Genomic DNA, 22,547 nt, shown 5'->3' on the forward strand with positions numbered 1-22,547 from the left:
GTTTGTTGATAACTTTGTAGTTTTATACAGTTAATAAATTATGCTATAAACATTAAAACTGTTGTTTGAAAAATATATAACTTATATAATATCCCAGGTCTCTGTCTTTCTGTTCTTCTGTAACGATTATATCATATCGTTCTTAAATTGATGCAATGGGCATCACGATGTCCGAAAACAACTCGTTACAAATATTTCATGAATTTTGTCTCCCTTTAAAAACTTCAGCTCGTTGGCTTCAGTGGTAAGTCACCCCCTCCCTCTCTAGCTACACTACTGTACAGAGCACGAAGTATTTACCAATCGGATAAAAATTCGCGAGATTGCGTGATAATCATGCATTTAATTTCGCACGGCACCGAATACGCCTGCATTGCGCCGCAATGGTCGGTGGTGCGTTGCTCTCATTTTAAACACCCCTGGGAGACACGCTCGACACCCTCGACTTTGGATGCTTATAACTTGGCCAATTTCAAAGGGATTTACATCCGGTCTTCACCAGTCGCTTCCTTATATAAAAAAGGTTCTACATTTTGTCCACAACAGAAATCCGTCGACTACAGCGCCAACCTAGAAGCAAAAAACTGAAAACGGTTGCGTTTCCTCCTTACATTTGGATCACTTTTCCCATACAAACTTTGAGCCATTTGCGCCCGCCAACCACTGGACCGAATGAGCTGAAATTTTCAGGGGAGCTTCTGGGACCCCCAAACTGTCATTTAAGGGTGCAAGGTTTGAAATTCCAGACTTTTCACTTTTTCCATATAAGCTTGGGCACTCTAGCGTGACAGGTACGGTTATTTGTCAGTTATGAATATGATGATTATTCCCCATTCTATCAAGTATCCGTTCTTATGTAGAGAAACTATATTACAGGTACTCTCTCAATCGGGTTGGTCGTTACTAATTCAAAGTGTTCAGTCATAATGTAAATTTTCTGATGTTTTATCATACGGATTAAGCTGTTTCATTTAAGACAGACATGTGTATCTTTCCTTTTCTAAGTGAGTGGTAATAGTCGGAAACGTATGTAAGTTTACTGTGCTCGAACCACACTGTATGTCCCTGATATTACTTCATCGTTCATTACCTATATGCACCTGTGTAATGTTCTGGAATTAGATCCTGAATAAGCACGAAAACACTTGTATAAATGAGGTTGTTTGTTGTGCGCTTATCACTGTATCGAATTTGTTTATTCATCTATTTTAAAGGCAGGGATTTTCCACAATGCTTTCGAGAGTGAGTAATTAGCTTGATGAGGGTATGTATGCCATGATTTGAATACAACATGCAGTATCATTCGGATGAAAACAATTCAAAGTCCACGAGGTTTTTGTTCATTTATTACTCATCTTACCGAAAACTGAATTCACCAGATTCGGATTTAATTGGTCACATATTTTGTTAGTACGTGTGAAGTACAAGGCAGTTTGTGCTAGCTTAAAACTAGAGACCTACGCAGACTATGAGGTAACGTTAGTAACAGATTCATCTATTCGAATCAGACCTTGAATTGACTTGAATTTTATGTATCTAAATAAAATTTGGAAGCACCGTTTCAACTTTTCCTTATTTCTATTGAGTCCACCTAAGTCTTAATTTCAAACTAACATACAATAACAGATGCAATAGTACAATCCATACACCGAGTCCCGCCACATCGTACCAATAGTTGCTGTTTTGAATTTCTAACAGTTCTAACACTTTTTTACTTTTCCTGTAGTAGCAAAACATATCTTCGCATGCAATCTCCGTCCGATTGAATCCGTACGTAGCCAACGCCAGCCCTTCGAATCCATATCGGAACTGCGACACGTACGTGAGCGGTTTGAACACGTCCAACAGCTCTCCGTATCGAATGAAAAATCCCGAAAACAGCACCATCGGAACTATCGTGCTGGGAACCACAAACGCGCTCACATCCACTGGACATATGCACCCGGCCACCATTCCGTACATTTGCGCCGTCCATCCCATCAGTCCGCAAATGGCCCAGAACATCACTATCCGCTGGGTTTCGTCCAACTGCCCGCTCAAATAGTAAACAATCACCTGGCAGCATGTCACACTGGCCAGCATCAACGGAAAATCGGCCGCAAGTTTCGAAAAGAAGTACGCAGCCACCGAATAGCAGTTGCTTTTGTGCTCTCGCACAAATACCGCCATTTCCAGCGGGACTATAAATTCAAATTAATGATAAGAAAATTATTTTGAGCTTTTTAGTGGAATGTTTTACCTGTCATAAGATTTATACAATCCATTGAATTCCACCATATTATCGTATCTTGACAGATACGTATACGTATCTGTCAAGATACAATTAAGTGGTGGAATTCAATGGGATTGTATAAACTCGTCTTATGACAGGTTCAAATTAATGATTATTACGTTACAATTGTAAAATTCACGCTTCATTTGAATAAACTTACAAGTAAGTACCACAGTCATTGCGTTGAGAACATTATGAACATCAGTATCATAATCAAACAGCTAATATTGGCCAGCACTTTGGCGCCGTTATTCCCAACGTTGTAAAACACCGAACCCACAATCAGACCGAACAGCACATGCCCGAGAAATCGCAACCGGGTCAGCGTGAGATTGCGGAACGTGTCCAGGAGCCGTTCGTCGGGTCAGAATCCAAAACTGGCGCAACTGCGATATCGGATACTGGGGACTCGAACCCCGTCGACTAGATTCATTCAGTAGCTGGTCGCCGTCGTTCAGCTCGTCGTGGAACCCTGCAATTGGAAAAGGAGCCGTTCGTGGCGAATTGCAGTATAAATGCTACCCAGGTTGCATATTTTCAGGCGCGAGTGGGAGAGTTTCGCCACAAAGATTCGCTCTCATTTCCCGACGGGGGAACTTTACTCACCATTCATTTGGTCACTGCTGGCGGATTCCATCTGTTTCAGAAGCGGATTGATTTTATCTGGATCTGTGTTGATGGTAGATGCCACTTTCATAGCTGGAAAAGTGATTGATAGTTATTACACACGAAAAGCATCTGTTGTAAGGGGCTGTCCATATACCACGTAGAAAGATTTTGGTCTGTTTTTGATACTCCCCTCTCCCAGCGTGGACATTTGTTCATATAAATTTTTAAAAATTTGTTTGGAACGTAGACATTTATCATACCCCTCCTCCCCATAAACTGTCCGCGTGGTATATGGTGAGCCCCTAAGTTTTAAATGCAGTATTCGACTAATGCGTGCCAATAGAAAAATAAGACTTTGCCTTAACATCATCACAGATAACAGATATTTTGGCTGGTATCCGATACGTGTAAACATCCGCAACCGTTGATTCAAATGTATTGAACATTAGTGTATTGAACATTATTACAATTGGCAATCATTTGGAGATGGCGCGACGATCATTTCAGTGTACAACGCAGCCAAAATGATGCTTTAAAGCGTATTGGCTGCGTTCGATGGTTGTTAATTAGTTGCGTTTGTTTGTACTTCCACAATCAGTTGAGTAGATGGCGGTAGTGAGACAACGTATATAGTTCAAAAGTTTACACAAAATTTTCAATAAAATTTGTTCTTGTTTAAATATCTGTTATCTGTGGCATAATCGACCGAAAACTAAATCGCAATATTGCGTTGAAGCCACATAATTTTCATTAAAAAGATCCCAATTGTCATGTACCATGCAGAACGTGGGATGCTGCATTCGGAGAGGCAGACAGCAGACTCGCCTCTTTCAGGAGCGTTCTCAAGAAACACACAAGTTTTATCAGAAGCGCAACCATTTTCCGCAAAGGCTTCATACTCCGATCCGAGATGTGCAGTTTTAACTGACGAACATGTGGTGATTGAAAGATGGAAGCAGTACTTTGAGGAACACTTGAATGGCACTAAAAGTACAGGCAGTGAAGGTCAAGACAACTAAGGAGAAGACTACGCCAGTTATTGATAATCATGGTATTGAAACTAGACTCTTAAAGATTGGCCACTTGTCTACACGGACTGAGAGTTAGAATCAGGGTAACAGCTACCGGAGGGACGGAAGGAAGGGCTCGTAGGCTCCATCTACAAGAAAGACACTATGCTGGAATGTGAGATCTTTCGAGCGATCTCCATCCAGCCGTCTACAAAGTGATATCCCAGATGTCACCAGATGTCAGATGTCGCCGTCTGTCACCAATAGTGAATGGGTAGTGGGATGTTACCGGCTTCGTTGACGGCTGCTTGAAAACCAGAACTTCACTGCATGCCAAATCTTAAAAAAAAAAAATGCTGTGAATGTCCAGTTCCAATTCCTAAGTCCGAGCCAACTTAGGATTGTTACCCTCAACACCATTAGAACCAGCATGTACTGAGGTAAGCATCTTGCCTTTTCGCCATGTGGCAGCCATATGTCGCAAAGCCGCCTCGTTTGGCGCAGAATTCATCTCCTCACTGAAAGGGACCAGATACTGCGCACGATGGCCGGCATCGGAATCTCCCCAGTTGCGCGAATCCACTGGTATGGAGCGAGAGACTGGCACTCCTCTTCAGTCATTATAAATAGCTCCCTAGCTTGCATCTTTTGCAGGAGTGACAATTTCGTGGTTAATAGAAGGTTGGTACTCGGTAGCTGAGCTTTTTAACAGAGATGTTCACAACCAAGAACACAGGTTTACGAATGAGTCGGTCTCGACCCGTGAAGTCGGCATTGGGGTCACCAGCAGCGGGATTGTGCAGGGTCTTCTTGGTCGAAGCAGCCGCGACTTTCATTGCCGCCATCTACCCGTCCAGGAAAAGGAAATCCATCCTGGTTTTTCCAGACTCTGCCAGCGTCATCTCCGCACTTCAGAGCAATCAGCCTAAGCACTCGATCCAAGGCATCGTAGCGAATATGCTCTCAGCGGGGTGCCTGGTAACATCAAGGCGAATCTTCTCATAGAAGACGAACATAAGGGCCAAAGTTTTACGACATCCGTCCCGCAGGGTGATGTCGAAAACTGGATAAAGAAGCCCATCCAAAAAAAAACTCAAAGGTGCAGCCCAATCGGGTTGTACGCAAAGGTGACGTTTGACTACGTAGCTATACGAAATGGAGGGTATTTTTCATCATAATTTGTGTAAATTAGCATTGTGCAAACTGCTCGGAGGTCAACCGAATCAAGAAACTGAAGGTAGCTCCCAGTTGGATGAACCAGCCGTGGAAAAGGAACGATTCATCGGCCGCATCGCCACTGAAGGCATTCGTCTATCTTTCAGTGGATATCATCAGAATCCTAGAAGACATTATGCTCAAAAATGTCCGGACGAAAGGAAAAAAATACGTAGAATCGGAGGTGGCGCGAAACAAAACACAAATATATTAATTTGCAACGTTCGACTTCCGCCCGCGATGGAAGCGTACATGCATCGTTTTCTATAGCGCTGGTGGCAACGTGAGCAGGACTTCAAGAATAAATTACAAACAGTCCTTTTCAGGACTTAAACTATTTATCCAAGAAGAGGTTTTGACCGTTAGGAAAATTGTTTACCCAGACAAACAGACTGTTCGGCTGTTTAAACGAGAATGACGATTTTGGAAAGATTTGTTATTTTTTATAATGCGCTATTTGAAAAACTAAGGCAGCTAAATGACATTTTTCACTAAGGTGGCGTCTTCATCGATTTGGCCGTCGTCGACGGAAAGTGAAATTTTCTGGCAAGATTCTTTGGTTTTGTTTCGTTAGTCATTAGAAATGATATCGATTTTTTCCGGGTTACCATCGTTTGGCGACGACAGAAAGTTGCCCTTTGCAGCACAACCACAAGCGCACTTCGGAGGGAGATGATGCAATGAGTTTGTTTAAATGGATGGCGTCAGTAGCAGTCAAATGGATTTTCCTCACAAGATTTTGATTATGTTTTGTTGTAGTTGAGGATTGAAAAGCTCCATTATTTGAAAAATATCGGTTCTTTACAGTACCATTATTTTACACAAGGGTAGTTTAATCCGGGATGCAAGAATGTTCATCAAAGTCCAAAATTAATAGTTTGGCGTTAACAGAAAGTTTTTCTTCGATAGCAGAATGAAAAGCGCGCGTCGGTGAGTGACAACGCAACAAATTTGTTCGAATGAATGGAATCGCTTACAGCAACCGAACTATCACGCCAAACGCCAATTCCACCGAAACAGTCCATTTTGCAATCAACCCTTTCTGTTCAGAAGATGCTGGTCCTGAGAAGGACCAATTTTGTGTCCCCAATGCACGTTTCCAATAACTAACTGCAACCCAATGCTTGTCGAAACGTTAGGGTTAGAATTCCACTTCGTGTTGTTATTGTTCGACGACCACTCGATGAGTTTTCGCTAAGACGCCACCATTTGGAATAAATTTTCAGCATCGCCACTGCATCGCACGCAAACAGACGTCATTTTTGTAATCAACTCTTTCTTCACATAAAATGCTGGTTTGTTGAGGTTGAATGACCACCACCAACGCAGACTTCACCACCAATTCGATGATTTTCCTTTGAAAATACTATCAGAGCGCCTTCGATGCGACTGTGTTCGCTCCGCTGCGTCGGCTCTGCGTAAAATCTTATTTAACTGCTCTTCTGCGAAATCCCTATCAAAATGGCTCGCGCGCCAGAAATCAGCTTTCTTGTATTCAATAAATTAAGCCCGTTAGCTCGGCCCCTTTGTGGTCTGTTATAGGTGTAAATATAATGTGCACTCATAACGATCAATGAAGGGCGGGGCTAATGAAATTACTTCATTAGATATAAGAAAGCTGGTTATCGACGCGCGTGAGCCATTTTGATCGAGACTCCGCAGACAACGGACCGTTCGGAGGATGACAAATTTGAAGAATCTTATGAAATTTTCTCGCTAGATTCTGAATTTTGTTATGAGATGTTGTTTATCTAAGATGCGTATTGTTGCGAGGAATGACAACAGAAATTTGACTCAAGACGAAGTTTCTCCATACTACAAAACATTATCTTTCGGCATCTGTCTGTCCGAGCGACGTTCACCGATGGGTGGTTGCTGTAGAAAGTTTCCACTGAGGTGGCGTCTTCATTGATTTTATACAAAAGGCACCATTTTATACACAAGAAGGTTGATCCGAAATAAACTTTCTTCAAAGTGCAAAACTCAATCGTAAATAGCAAATTTGATGGCGCGTCGGAGGGAGATGATGTAGTGAATTTTAATGGATGGAATCACTACCAGCAACCAAGCTACCACGCCAAACCTGATGCCACGGAAACAGTCCTTTTCGCAATTAACTCTTTATTTTCGTAAAATGTTGGTCCTGAGAAGAACCAATTTTCTTTTCCCAATTCCCATTCAAATAACTAACTGCATCCAATCGCTTGTCGACACCTTGCGCTGCAACCGTCCGACAGCCACTTGATGATTCTTCGCTAAGCCTCCAAAGGTTGAAATAAATTTACAGCATTGCAACACTGCCACCCACTTCGTGCTGCTGTGTTCGCTCCGCTGCATCGAATGTCGAACTGCTCTCTGTGGAATCCCGATCAAAATGGCTTCGCGCGCATATCGAGAATAGCAGCTTTCTATATTTGATAAATTAAGCCCGTTAGCCCTGCCCCTTTGTGAGCTGATATGGTTGTAAATATAATGTGCACTCATAACGATTAATGAAGGGGCGGGGCTAATGAAATTACTTCATTAGATATAAGAAAGCTGCTTTTCGGCGCGCGCGAGCCATTTCGATCGGGTTTCCCCAGACAACGGACCGTTCGGAGAATAATAAATTCTAAGAATCCTATGAAACTTTTTCACAAGATTGTTGCGAGGAATGACAACAGAAATTTGACTCAAGACGAAGTTTCTTCATATTACAAAACATTATCTTTCGGCATCTGTCTGTCCGAGCGACGTTCACCGATGGGTGGTTGCTGTAGATAGTTTCCACTGAGATGGCGTCTTCATTGATTTTATACAAAAGAAGGTTGATCCGACTATCCGAAATAAACTTTCTTCAAAGTGTAAAACTCAATCGTAAATAGCGAATTTTATAGCGCGTCGGAGGGAGATGATGTAGTGAATTTTAATGGATGGAATCACTAACAGCAACCAAACTACCACGCCAAACCCGATGCCACCGAAACAGTCTTTTTTCGCAATTAACTCTTTCTTTTCATAAAATGTTGGTCCTGAGAAGAATCAATTTTTTTCCCAATGTTCCTTTCCAACTAACTGACACCACAATTTGTAATAAATTTTCAGCATCGGCACTGGCGGTGCGGGATCGCCACAGTGCTATTTTTATGGTCAACCTTTTCTTCATATGAAATTCTGGTTCGTTGAGGTTGAATGATCTGCAGCAACACATCGAGGACCACCACCAATGCGATTGATTTCCTTTGAAAATGTTATTAGCGCCTCCGTGATGCTGTGTTCGCTCCGCTGCGATCGCTTTGATGCGTCTGCTCTGCGTGAAACCTTGTTCAAACTGAGGATTAGATCCAAATCCGCAAGTGATTGATTTTTGATGTCTGTGCTAGTGATACATGAACGTGATTGGTTAGTTTACCTATTTCTAAACTTTTCATCAATTATCGATAATAAATAGTTAAAAATCAGTATTTTCAAATAAATACAAAGAAGCGTTGACTCATCCTTGATCGAATGGTCCAAAAAAATTGAAAATCCATCGAGAAACGGCTTAGATATTAAAGTTTAAAGTCTATCATATTTTCGTGACGGTCCCCGATTTTCGCAATCGTAAAGTGTACCCCAATATAGAAAACACAGACGTAGTCCTACGTCAAAACTGTATAAATTCCTGGATAGCTGTCACGTCTGGTTACCTACGATTGAGGGAAATTAAAGTGACCTCATCGACATGATTCCCAGTCTTAAACCGACTTCGAACCATACACACACGGTTCTTGCATCACTTTGGCGTGAATGGTGTGCAAAATTGTATGAAGAATCCGGCCGAAGACTTCAATCCCTGTAAGGACTACGACAAGGTGTTTAATATTGCGCTAGAGGTTATCATGCAGAGATCCGAACGCATAAACAAAGTACATGCTAGTGGATGGAAACCGAGTCCGCATGGAAAGCAGTGTTATGAGGACTTCCTCATAAAGCTGAACCACATAATGTTGAAAACTCATGAGGCTTAACGCGAACGGATGAAAAAGTGAAATTTTTTTTTTTCATACAAATCTGTTTATTTATGAGGCTCAGATGTTTAATAATAAACTCTACGGAGCCGAAAACATTAGAAATAATAGAATTAATTATTCCGAAGAAGTTTCAGAAACATTTCTGCGAGAGGTCTTCTTTGGTGGTGATCCTTCAGTAACCAAACGATCCCGTCGCTGACTCGTAGACTGTGCTAGTTGCTATTGCTCTTCCTCTCTCATTTTTCTGTAGGACTCCGTGTAGCCCATGATTTCCTTCTTCACGAACCAGATCCGATCTGTATTATTCTTGAAGCTCATAGTTTCTGCTGGGTTCTCACGTTCCACCATTAAATCGGGAATTTCAAAGGGTTCCATCCGTTTAGTTGAATCGGTATTCCAATCCAGCCACATCTTCCTCAGCCACTTCAATTACGTCGTTCTGCGCTGCCTCTTTCTTTCCGATTGATCGTTTCTTTTGGTCGTTCATTTTTTTCCTTTACGGATATGCATCCTTCCGGTGACCTTCCGGTCGGCACATGAAACATTTGTTACGCAAATTCTGGTGGAATACCTTTCCAACGACGAGGGGATTTCCTTTTTTACATCGATGTACACGCCTCTCACGCCGGTGTACATATGGTCCAGACCTACGTTTGGCGGGAATTTTTCCCGGACCACAGAATCCACTTCCCCGTACTCCACAAGAAACTGCTTGAGATCGTTATCCGGCAATTCTGGTGGCAAATCAAACACCCGGATGTACTGGACATTTCTACCGGCAATCGTCATTTTTACTTCCACTGAACTTCCACTGGAATAGTGAAATTTTCGCTGTTCATGATTCTTCATTAATGCATTGCATCCAGCGAAATAAATTTCACAAACAGCGAGCGATTCACCGCTGTTTTGTATACTGCTTCCATAAAAGATACATCAGTATCCAACTGTCCCACAAACCCGGCGTTGGTCGGAGAGCGGTAGGTGGGAAGCTAAGCGAAAATCTTACATCAAGCCGAAATAACAAAAAGTCGATACTCGAAAGGTCGATACTCGATATTGATGGAAGAATTCACATTTGACGTTAGCAGAGAACAAACGGGGAAAAAACCGAAATCTTTTTGAGACTCCTTTTGTTGTCTGTCAATTTTGATATCGAATTATCTTTTTTATTGTCCGTACAGAATTAGAAATATGAAGGTAACATAGAAAGGAACAATATTTTATTTATTGTTCGTGGTTCTTGCATTTGGTTTTTGATTCTTGCCGAAATAACTCCCTTTTTTCTATTCTTTAATCTTCCTTGTCTCTTCTTTTTTCTTCTTCCATGATTTTTATTTCTTCTTCTTCCTTTTCTTTCTTTCTTCTTCGATCTAGTTTCTTTCTTCTTGGCTCTTCCAACTTGCTGTTTTCTTTATCTTTCTTCCTTCTTTTCTCTAACTCCTTGTTCCTTCGTCCTTTTTTTCTCCCCTCTTCTTTGTTCTTCTTTATTCATCCATATTTTTTCTTCCTTCTTCTGTCTTCCTAATTTTATCCTTCTTCCATCTCCTTGCTTCCTTCATTCTTCTTCGTTTTTCCTTCTTTCTTTATCCTTCTTCCTTTTTCTATCTAAGGCGGAAGCTTATGCTTTCATCTTTCATCTTCCTTCATTCATTTCCCTTTTACTTTCTTTGTTTTTCGTTCTTCTTTCTTTCTTCTTCTTCCATTTTCCCTCCTTCAATCTTCATCAACCTTCCTTCCTTCAACATTTTTCTGTTTGCCTAATTTTTCTTGTTCTCTATTATTTACCCATTATTCTTTATTCTTTTTTTATTATTTCTTATTTCTCAATTCCTAATTCTCAATTCCAAATTCCTAATTCCTGATTTCTAATTCCTTATTCCTAATTCCTAGTTTCCACTTCCTTATTCATGAATCCCAACTCCTAATTCTCAATACCTGATTCTTAACGTAATTCGTAACTCCAAACTCCCAATTATTATTTTCCAATCCCTAGGTCACACTTCCTGATTCCTAAATCCTAGCTTTTAACTCCCAATTCATAATTCTCAATTTCTTATTCCTGATTCCTTATTCTCAATACCTCATTCCCAATTTCAAATTCCTAATTCTTGGTTCCTACTTTCCAATTGCTAATTCCTTGTTCCCAATCCTAAATCATGACCACTAAATCCCAACTTCTAACTCCAACTTCCTAAATCATAATTCCTAACTCATAATCCTTGACCCCTAATTCCTGATTCCTAATTCCTAGTTCCTAATCCTAAATCTCAACCCCTAATTTCTAATCCCCACTTCCTAATTCCAAAATCTCAGCTCCTAACTCCTTATTCCTAATTTCTAGTTCCTGATTCCTTATTCTCAATTACTGATTCACGAGACGAGCCAGCAGCCTAGAGCTCAAAGCCCCGCTAATAAAGACAAAAAAAAATTCCTGATGCCCAAATCCCAATTCCTAATGCTGGATTCCTAATTACCAATTAATAATTCCTTGTTCCCAATCCAAAACTCCTAAATCCCAATTCCCAACTCCTAGTTCAAACTTCCAAATCATAATTCCTAACTCATAAACCTTGACACCTTATTTTCAATTCATAATTCCCAATTCCTTATTACCAATTTCAAATTCCTGATTCCTAATTCCTAATTCCCAATTCATATATCGTTGCTCCCAATTCTAAATCCTAACTCCTAAATTCCAATTTCCAACTCCTAGCTCCAACTTCTTAAATCATAATTCCCAACACATAATCCTTGACCCCTAATTCCCAATTTCTAATTCCTGATTCTTGATAATACTCTGTTCCCAATCAAACTCCTAATTCCCACCTCCTAATTCCTAAATCCTAGCTCCCAACTCCTTATTCCTAATTTCTTATTCCCGATTTCTGATTCTCAATTTTTATTTCCTAATTCCTTATTCTCAAATCCTAATTCCCAAATCCTAATTCCTAATTCTTGATTCCTAAGACCGATACAAATATTTAAAATCTATTTTGTCAAATTTTGTCGGATTTTTTTTGCCAAAAACTAATATTTTTAGGGGGCACAAAAAAAAAATTCGGATAATTTTGAGGATTTTCAAAACATTCCGATGAGTTTTTTGATTTTAATATTTATTTTTTATTATCCCCTTGACCTTTCAGAGACCATCAGTAGGACAAAAGTTAATTAAATATTTGTAATAATTGCCAACTCCTAGTTTCTACCGCCCAAATCATAATTCCTTACTCATAATCCTTGACCCCTAATTCATAATTCCTAGTAGAGATGGGCGTTCAGTGAGTGAATGATTCGTGGATTGTTTTTTAAAAGATCCGGATCACCAGATCAGCAAATTATTTGAACATTGGTAAACAAATAATAAAATAAAAAGTTCATTGTTTGTAATCCATACGGTTGCAAACAAGAAAGGGTGAAGTTATTGTCAGTACGCTTCAAAAGTGTGAGCCTGAATGACGAACGTTTTAATATTTTGCATTCTTCTTGCGTTTTGTTCTAGGATCCGATCCGGATGAAAGATCCAGATCACTAGAATGAATGACCCAGATCGGATCCGTTCATCAAAGTGATCCGTTTTGCCCATCTCTAATTCCTAGTTTCCGCTTCCTAATTCCTAAATCCCAACTCCTTATTCGTAATTCCTAATACCTAATTCCTAATTCTTAGCTCCTAACTCCCAATTCCCAATTCATATTTCCTAGTTTCCCCTTTCTAATTCCTAAATCTTAGCTCCTAACTCCCAATTCTACAACCGTCTAAAACGAGTTTAGTACTCTCCATTTAATTCCACTACGTTTTGTTATCTTTGCAGATACGTATTTGGACCTCAACTGTGAGGTCGATTTCATTGTCTTGTACTTGACTCGACTTGGAGAATGGAAATGGAAATGGAGAGTACTGAAATTTAGACATTCCACTAAAAATAGCTTAAAATATTTTTTCCTAATTCTTAATTTCTATTTCCCAATTCCTGATTCCTTTATTTCCAATTCCTTATTCCCGCTTCCTAATTCCTAAATCCTAACTCCTATCTATTAGAACCTGATTTCCAATTCATTATTCCTAGTTCCCACTTCCTCATTCCTAAATAATAAATCCTAACTCATAATTCCCAATTCATTATTCCATATTCCTGGTTACCACTTTCTAAATCCTAAATCCTAGCTTCTAACTCCTGAATCATAATTATTAATTTCTTTCCTTGTTCCAACTTCTTAAATCTCAACTTCTTACTCCTAATTCCCAATTTCTATTTCCGTATTCCCAATTTCTAATTCTTAAATTCTAATTCCTTATTCCTAATTCGTAGTTTCCAACTCCCAGCTCCAAATTTCTAGTACCCATTTCCCAATAATTCCTTATTCCTAGTTCCCACTTCCTAATTCCTAAATCATAGCTTCTTATACCCAATATCTAAATCCTAATTCCTTATTCCTTGTTCTCACTTCCTAATTCCTAAATCCTAGCTCCCAATTCCTGATTCCTAATTCCCAATTTCAAGTTCCTAGTTCCCACTTCCTAATGGCTACATCCTAACTCTTAGTACTTTATTCTCAGTCCCTAATTCTTAATTCTTGTTTCTGTATTCCTTATTCCTTGTCATTTAATCTTTTTCTTCATTCTTTAGTTTTATTTTATGTTCTTTATTGTTTATTTTTGAATTCTTTTTCATCATTATTTGTTCACTACTAGCGAAAGAACCCCAGCTTTGCCCGGGTGTTGCAAATGTCACAATGAACTATTTGCAGCACCGCACTCTAGATCAATTTTCGTCCGTTTGTTTTGTTTTCCTCAACAGCTGACTCAAAATAGTATTCTAATGATTTTTTTACATTTCCCAGTTAAATTGATCAACCTTTTGCATATACAAACCTTGCGGATCCCAAAACGAATCGATTAGGGAAAAAATCTTGAAAATCGGTCAACCCGTTCGCGAGTTAAATCGTCAGGAAGGAAATCTCAACTCATTTTTATTATATAGATTCACCACTCAATATGTACTTCATCATCGTACGCTTGGGATTCAATCATCCACCAATTTCATCCCTTCGAAATATGTCAGCTTTCTGATACTATCCTTTAAATACTTCCAGCCTTGTTCATAACGTTGACGTTCATAAGACCAGTGGTCCACTACAAATAGTACAAGAGAGCGATGTGTAGTGGTGAAGAATTAACCACGAGATCACATAACTCTACGGTGAGCTTAATCTCCAGAACGTGACAAAACCGGAAGGGTACGATGGCATTGCATGTTGCAAGAACGTCCGATAGCAACCCAACATAGATGTTGTTTGGTAAATTTTCGAACAATGCACTTTGAATAGCAATTCTCTAAAATCCATTGAAAAATAAAGGCGCTATCAGCGTTCAAAATCTTAAAAAAATTGTATCGGTCTCCAAATTTTAGATTCCGATTCTACATCCAGTACCTTCGGGTATTCTTTAAGAAGTACACCCCCTTCTACTCACCAAAATCAGCCCGATTGTAATACTGCGGACACTCAAACCCGGCTCCAGCCAACGTCCCGATCATGTCCTCCAACGACCCTTGGTACATGCACCGTCCATCCGCCACCACATAGATATCGTCAAACAGCTCCAGCAGTTCGGAGCTTGGCTGATGGATCACACTAACCACACACCGGCCCTGCTTGGCCAGATCCTTCATGTACGATACCACCTGGAACGCCGATTCACTGTCCAGTCCGCTGGTGGGTTCGTCGAAGAACATAATCTTCGGATTCGATACCAGTTCCAGTCCGATCGAGAGCCGTTTTCGTTCCCCACCGGAAAGCACCCGTGCCTGATTGTGGGCGCACTTGGCCAATCCCAGCAGGGCGATTATGTCGTTCACAATTTTGGTTTTGTGTATTCGGGTGACATTGGACGACAGTTTGAGATCTGCCGCGTAGTGAAGTGTTTCCTGGACGGTTATGTTCTGAAGGAGAGGCACGTCCTGAGTATTGTACGCAATCAACCGTCGATACCTGTGACGTTCTACGATTTCGTTATTAATCAGGATATGGCCCGTGATGTTCTCGGTTCTAAGAAAGGCAAACGATTGAATAATAATGTCAAAATGGGGAGGTGATTGAACTAACTTGAAACCGCTCAGTGCGTTCATCAGCGAAGACTTCCCCGCACCGGAAGGGCCCATAATTGCAGTCAGTCGCCCGGAACGGAACGTACCAGAAATATTCTTCAACAGCTGTTGCTTCTTCCCATTCTGGTTGACCGTGTAGTTGAGATTTCGAAAAGATAAACTGCTGATGGTTTTCACCAATGGTATGATCACTTGTACCGTCTCATCGAGACTCATTTTTTGCTGCTGCGTTCCTGCGCGGCCACTCCTGCAAAACAATGTTCATCGATTAATAGAGGTCAATTAGGCATCCAGCGAGTCAAACGACAGTGCCCTTTTTATTGTGGAAGCCAAACAACAACAATCAACATTAGGGTGCTCCAAGTTTCATATCTTTAACACGATTACCATGAATTTAAACTTGTTCACTGATTCTGATTTCACTTTCACAGTTTATAAGCAATATTATTTTCCAACATTTGTATTTTGTGCCGCACTCTATTTTTCAGCTTAATTTTATTTTAGTAAGACAGGCCTCCAGTCATCCGGCGAAATTATCTTTAGTTGAGCATCATTACACATCACATCACATGCCTATCGCGACCACGATCGTATCATGTTTGTTTGTTATCTTCTATGTGCTCATCTTCTGTGAGATCGTTCCATGACGTCAGCTGTGCAAATCTCCATCGATCGATATTTACTTGAATCACTCACCATCTGGAATGACGTTCAACTCAAACCGTTTACCACCAGGGGCAAACAATCGATTTTATGATTGTAGCTCTCACCGCCAAATAAGATTCGAAAGAAAGGCACCCACTTCAACCAGATTCATAGAGCCTGTATCCAAAAAAAATGCTAGGTTTATTTATATTCGCTGCACGACACACTTCAACACACTCCCTACAGGTTGAAAACTAATAACGCCGTCGTCAGCAGGGAGAATTTGTAATCTTTTCCGGTTTGGCTTTCGATCACCTTTTCAAAGTCCCGCTTTCCTCAGACGGCTTAATGTTCTGCCCATCATCGTGTGTTCAACCTGTTTTATTGACTCATTCACATATTTTCTTCGGCCGGCCGACCAGAATGCAACTCCCCCTTTTTTTGCGACGCATTCATTCAACTTACCGTCGCTTAGCACAAGTTCTTGAACAAAGAATGCTGTTCGAACTAATCCAGCACTGAATACCAGCGAAAACTTCTTTCCAATACTGCACGAAATGCTCATAAATTGAAAACAAATGACAATTTAGATTGGCCTCCCCGTTACTGTGCCTTGCTGCTGCTCCACTTCTTCAACACATGTTCGCCACCCAGCAACGTAGACGAAACCGAAACGCGAGAACCACCCAAACCGATCAACCGGTTCTGCCAAAACGCGAGTAGACTGAACTCCACCGAAGGCCGCGGCTTCCCAGCAGGTTCACAAAACCGCTGCTCCCCATCAACAGTGCGCCGGTTCAGAAGCATTCGTTCTGAGCAGGGTTGCCACATTTAAATCTGTATATTTTCTCCAGGAAATCTTCATATCTGTATCTCAAGCCATAAAATCTGTATCGTAAATCTGTATCCATCTAAACCCAATCAAAATGGTTTTTGAACACACTTTGTTTTGAAAAAGATGTTAATTCGATAATATGTGAATGAAATCTGTCGAAAGTCCGTCATTAACTGTTGTAGCCTGATCTGATTCTCTTTAATTTATTGCTTGAACTTTTTCTGAGACCCCTGTATTTTGTTAATTAAAAGTAAAACCAGAGTCAACATATTCTGTCTTTGCTAATTTGAGAATAGCCTTCAATAAGATCAGTTTGGCGAAGAATATAAATTTATAAGCCTCAAATCTAATAGAAAACAGGTATTTACTAATAGTAATTAATATAATTTTATATAATTTATATAATTTTATTATAATTTCAATACTCTACTCTTCAAGAAATCTGTAAAATCTGTATTTTTGCTAAAAATCTGCATATCTGTATATAAAGATTCTTGGTCACCGCTCTACCCCAAAAATCTGTAAAATACAGAATAATCTGTATATGTGGCAACCCTGGTTCTGAGGGAGATTTCTCTCGCTTTCTCGTGAGAATTTTATCCAATTTAAATTAGCCGCTCTGTTGTTGTTTTGTAGCATTGCCATGCCGTCATGCTTTGATGGGATTCATTCTTGAGATTCTCGCGAAAACAAAGAATGAACCGGTGACAGAATGGCGATAATTCTCAGGTGATAATAGATTCGTGATGCATACGAGTTTAAGTTCACCGAAAATAAACATTTTTTTTTAAAGGGAATATTTTGGCTTCGAAAATTGAAGTTGTATTCTAGATTTCTCTGAAACTATATTAGTATGTATGCACATCACCCGCAAATTGTCGCTTGAAAACACGGAATTGCGTAACCCAAGTAACAATTAAGGTTGTATCAGAGTTTTATAGCGTTCTTCAAAACCTAATCTCAAAACCTTCCATGCAGTCCTCGCAGTTTCCACAACCTCCTGTAGATTTCTATAAAACCATGTTACAGCCAGTTGGCCCAGTTTTATTGCAAACATTAAAACCTAATATACGTTCCAGTTCAGAACCAATAATACACTTCAAGTCTCACATAAAACATGCAACATAAAACCTCCTCTAGACTTGGTGGTTTTGAGAACCACTATATAACCATGATACAACCACTTCATGACTATAATACAACAACAAATAAGCCGATAATGAAACAGTTGTCAACTCTCAGGTTGATTATTTGTTTATTGTTTGTATTTGAAAAAAACGAACAGTGGGTAATGTCTGTGACATAACCGCGAAGTGGACGTAGGACTTGACTTGACCATGCCTTTGAAGATGTATAATATATCCAAATCTCTCACGTCACCTAATTTGTATAAAAAATCGGCGATAACAGCTCAAACATTATTATAACAATTTTCATGAGCAATATAGGAAAAATATCTCGAAAAGAAAAGCTCTCAATCGATTTTTTCATCTAATAGTGGAATTTTTGTTATTTATTTCATTATATGTCACAGTTCTTGTTATGTAACGGTTATGAAAAATCTTGAAAATCTGCTATTCGCGTATAACATTTTATCTCTAGAGTATTTTAGAATTTTTAATACCCTTTAGAAAGTCTATCAATGGCCCTCAGAAGAACCGTATGCTTTGAAAATAAACATTTTCTATGTCCATCTGTTGCGTCATGTTGCAGTGGATTGTAAACTAATGTTGGGTGCTCCGGGTGGAGCGCGAAACCAAAGCTGTCTTCATGCAGTGTAGGTATGTGCCGACGTGTGTTGTTTCTCCAGATGGAACCAGCGGGATACGAACTGCCGACCGATGAACCGGTGACCAATTGCGAGCGTTATCATTATCTTTCTTGATTAGGGCCTGGTTGACCGAAAGAGTTTCTTGTTCGAAACCGAAACACGCACACGGTTTCTTCAAAAGCATCGCAAATCTTTCTCTTGCTTTTCTTCAGCCTGTCTCGGATCGATACTGATGCCAGCCGTCCTCTTCTCGACTCTGCTGCTGTTGCCGGTATCTGCTCGGCATTGCTGCTGTGTCGGGTCTGTGGGATGGACTGCTTCTGGAACTTCTTCTACTGCTGTACTGATGGCTATGCTTCGGCTGATGTTGGCCTCGACGCTGCCGGGCCGAAAAAGTGGATAGTATGGACGATGCTGCCTTGCTAAAAGGTGTGAATGCTGTCGAATCGATATTACTGTTACTTGCCTTGTCCTGGTCAGAATGAAAGGAAAAAAAATCACGTTGCGCTATTTTATGCCTTCTCGTCAGACCAGCAACAGCTCATTCGCAGCTTCGACTGAAGGGCCTCCGAGTCCATAAAGATATCGACTGAATAAGGAAATTATTTAACTCTCATAGCCTTGAAAAAGGCTGTTTGTTTCGGCTTGGTCACGAACTAATAAGAAGGACTGAATGCTCTGTAAGCGAATGCACTTTTCTTTTTATACTTAATTTTAAATCGTCTCTGCTTCCCGATTGATCAGCCAATCAGTGAACGTCTTGTATCCCGTTCCTTCGACAGCCAAGGCGTCAACAGCATCGATGCGTTCGTGGTGGGCCTCTTTTTTTTACTTTTCTTGCTCGCTGCTGGCCTCTATTTCCTAACGGGACTTTTCGCACGGTACAGGCCACAAGCCAGGCAATCGAGCTAAGAATTGCTGTTCAGGTGGGAAATGCGGAAAATTTAGGATTGGTAGCTTGAAGAACATTCAGTCACGTTCGCTTTGTGCACGAACAGTATCAAACAATGTTTTTCTATATAAATCGATTGATAGCTTTTCATTTTGAGATATCTTTTTTCAATTGCTCACAAAAACTGTTATAATAATGTTTGGGCTGTTATCACCGATTTATTTATCTAAATTAGATTATGTGAGAAATTTGGACATATTAAGTGTCTTTAAAGGCATGGTCAAGTCTAGTTTTTCGTCCACTTCATGGTCACAGTTCTTGTTATGTCACGGTTATAAAATCTTGAAAATCTGCTATTCGCGTATAACATTTTATCTCTAGAATATTTGATTTGACACCCAAGTACATCTTCTAACGCGGAGGTATTTAAAACTTTGATATTATATATATATATATATATATATATATATATATATATATATATATATATATATATATATATATATATATATATATATATATATCAGTGGCTCTCAGAAGAACCGTTTGCTTCAAAGAAATACATTTTATATCTCCATCTGTTGCGTCATGTTGCAGCGGACTGTAAGGCTGATGCTAGGTGCTCCTGGGTGGAGCGCAAAACCAAAGCTGTCTTCATGCAGAGTATCCGCTTGACGTGTGCTGTTTCTTCAATGGAACCAGCGGGATGCGAATTGCTTTAATGCAGCATGCGACGAACCAGTGACGAATGCCACCCAATTGCGAAAATTATTATTAACTCTCTTGGCCCTGATAAGGGCCGAAAATTAACTCCTTTCTTTACTCGAAACCAACACACACACACGCGCGATTTCTTCAAGAACATTACAGTTCTTTCTCTTGATTTTCTTCAACTTGTTTCGACTCGATACCAATGCCGGCCGGTCTCGGCTCAACACTGAAGCCGGTCGGCCTCAGCTCTTCATTGATGCCGGCTAGTTTCGGCTCGACTCTGCTGCTGCTGCCGGTATCTCCTCGGCATTGCTGTGGTGTCGGGTCTGTAGAATAGGCTGCTTCTGGAACATTTCATTTCTGCGGCTGTACTGGCATGCTTTGGCTGATGGTGGCCTCGGCGCTGCCAGGCCGAAAAGCGGATGATGCGGACGATGCTGTTTTGCGAAAAGTTGCGAGTGCTGTCGAATCGATGCTACTGTGGCTTTGCTTGTCCCGGTTAGAATTAATGAAAAAAAAAAAACGTTTTGCGCTATTTTATGCCTTCTCAGCAGACCCAGCGGCAGCTCATTCGCTGGTGTCTGCATCCATCAGAATCAAACGAACAAATGACGCGAGGAACAAGCGGCACCCATATTTATAGGTTTCGGTGCAGTCAATGTTTTGCTTCGAAAACAGTTTTAGGCCTATTGAAACAAGTTTTTCGGGTCATATCAAGTATGAATATGAAAGGCATACTTAAGATCTGTCGATTAAGAGGTTTTCCGAAGAGATCCGTTCACTGGGACAAACGCTATTATCATTCAAAATCTTTCAACACAGCGTAACGCGGTCGATTTAGAAATATTGAAATGACACCCGGTATAGTGAAGAGAGACGTAAGTCCTACGTCAAAATATGCTTTTCTTCCTGCAATACATGGATTACCAGGTGGGTGGCACGACGCCATGTTTTTGCAGCCAACATCTCAGTGTAAAATTCATGATAGTATGTGTTTTGTTTACAAACATCACATTTGATTCTCATTAGGATACAGAACTGTCAGTGGGATACGATCGCGCAATGTTGGCTGCAAAACAAACCTATTGTGTGAGATAGGGATGCCACCCGGCTGTGGATTACATGTTAACAACAAAAATAAAAGAATTATTATCAGCCAGTTCAATAAAAGTTCATATCTGGCTTTGAGTGTTCTATGCATGTTGGAAGGCATGCCAGGGATTTTTCATGGTGAAACCATGATAAATAATCAGTATTTTAACAATGCGCTTCGTTAATTTGTTATTATTTAGAATTTTCAAGTTTAATTAATTGCATTAGTTAATTACTTTAAAAATAATTTCAATGAATAACCACTTTGGTTGATCAAATAATCAAAGCATTGTTCCTAAAACTTATTAGGATGACCAATTTTCCCGTTTAAAAGGTGAAACAGAAATTTGCATGATATTTCGATTATGAAATTCATTATTTTTTTCATATCGGCGACATTTTTTCGAATAAAACTTTGATTGCATAAAAAAATGCCTCTATATAACCATCACTCCTGAACTGGCTTTATATGGGCATTTCAAACACCTAGAGGTTTTATCTTGGCCTTTTTCAAGACCATGTTACGACTAGCAAGTTTTATCTTGGTCAAACCTAAAGCTTGGTAGTTTTATATATAATGACAACATGACAGATATAAAAAAATCATAAACAAACTTTTTCTGCCCTCGGCATCGAATGCAAGTACTTTTAAAAATAAGTATTTCAATTAAAAAGCATATAGTGGCAATTGTTAAATGGTATATTTTGTACCATAAAAGTGTTTTACTCGTATTAAATTGGCAAAGCATGTATGGATTAAATACATATTTTCATACCCCTCATGGGCAAATGCTGTTTGAACAGTTTTTTCAACGACTTAAATATATAAGAGAACTGCTCCTGGATTTCAACTCATGGCTCCGATGTTCATCCCATTGAAAGCAGAGCAATGGAAAGGTATTTGATTTGTGATTTTTTTCAGCAGGAGTTCGCATGTTGACAAAAAGAAGCGAAGAAATTGGTGCCGTATTTCTTTACTTCCCGATAAGATGAATGTATTTTCAGTGAGTGAGATGGAGATCGGAACAGTTCCCCTACATAATTCACGACATAGAAAAAACTGCTAAAACGACTGAAAGCGAAATGAAAAAACTCCCGTGGGTCAAACAATTTGTGCTGAAAATTTAGTTTCTATCCATAGTAGTAGTTTCAAGCTTCGTATTCCTATGCAGGTCTTCTTCAGGAGTAAAGGTTATATGTGGGTTTTATACAGGACTCTACGAAGCTTGGCAGCTTTTATAAGTCTTGATCAAAACCAACATATAACTTAACTGCTGGCTTTATGTCAGTTCCATTTTTTAGCTCTGAGGAGGAACACAGGAGCATTATAAAACCTAAAGAGCTGTGGTTTTATATTGGAATTCTGTACGTAGTTCTCAAGTACTCTTGCGGATCTA

General features: G+C 39.9%; 1 protein-coding gene across 1 annotated transcript; it reads right to left on the reverse strand.

The window, feature by feature from the left end:
• Positions 1-1,329: 1,329 nt before the first annotated feature.
• Positions 1,330-16,550, reverse strand: LOC134203055 (ATP-binding cassette sub-family G member 4-like). The gene is given in 8 exon segments (XM_062678033.1): positions 1,330-2,180; positions 2,433-2,459; positions 2,462-2,621; positions 2,623-2,744; positions 2,879-2,971; positions 14,571-15,145; positions 15,203-15,451; positions 16,315-16,550. Coding segments are annotated over 7 exon segments (1,797 nt in total). The 5' UTR covers positions 15,421-15,451; positions 16,315-16,550; the 3' UTR covers positions 1,330-1,578.
• Between the last annotated feature and the right edge of the window lie 5,997 nt (positions 16,551-22,547).

This window comes from Armigeres subalbatus, unplaced genomic scaffold, assembly GCF_024139115.2.
Source record: "Armigeres subalbatus isolate Guangzhou_Male unplaced genomic scaffold, GZ_Asu_2 Contig162, whole genome shotgun sequence".
In the NCBI taxonomy this organism is placed as follows: Eukaryota; Metazoa; Arthropoda; class Insecta; order Diptera; family Culicidae; genus Armigeres; species Armigeres subalbatus.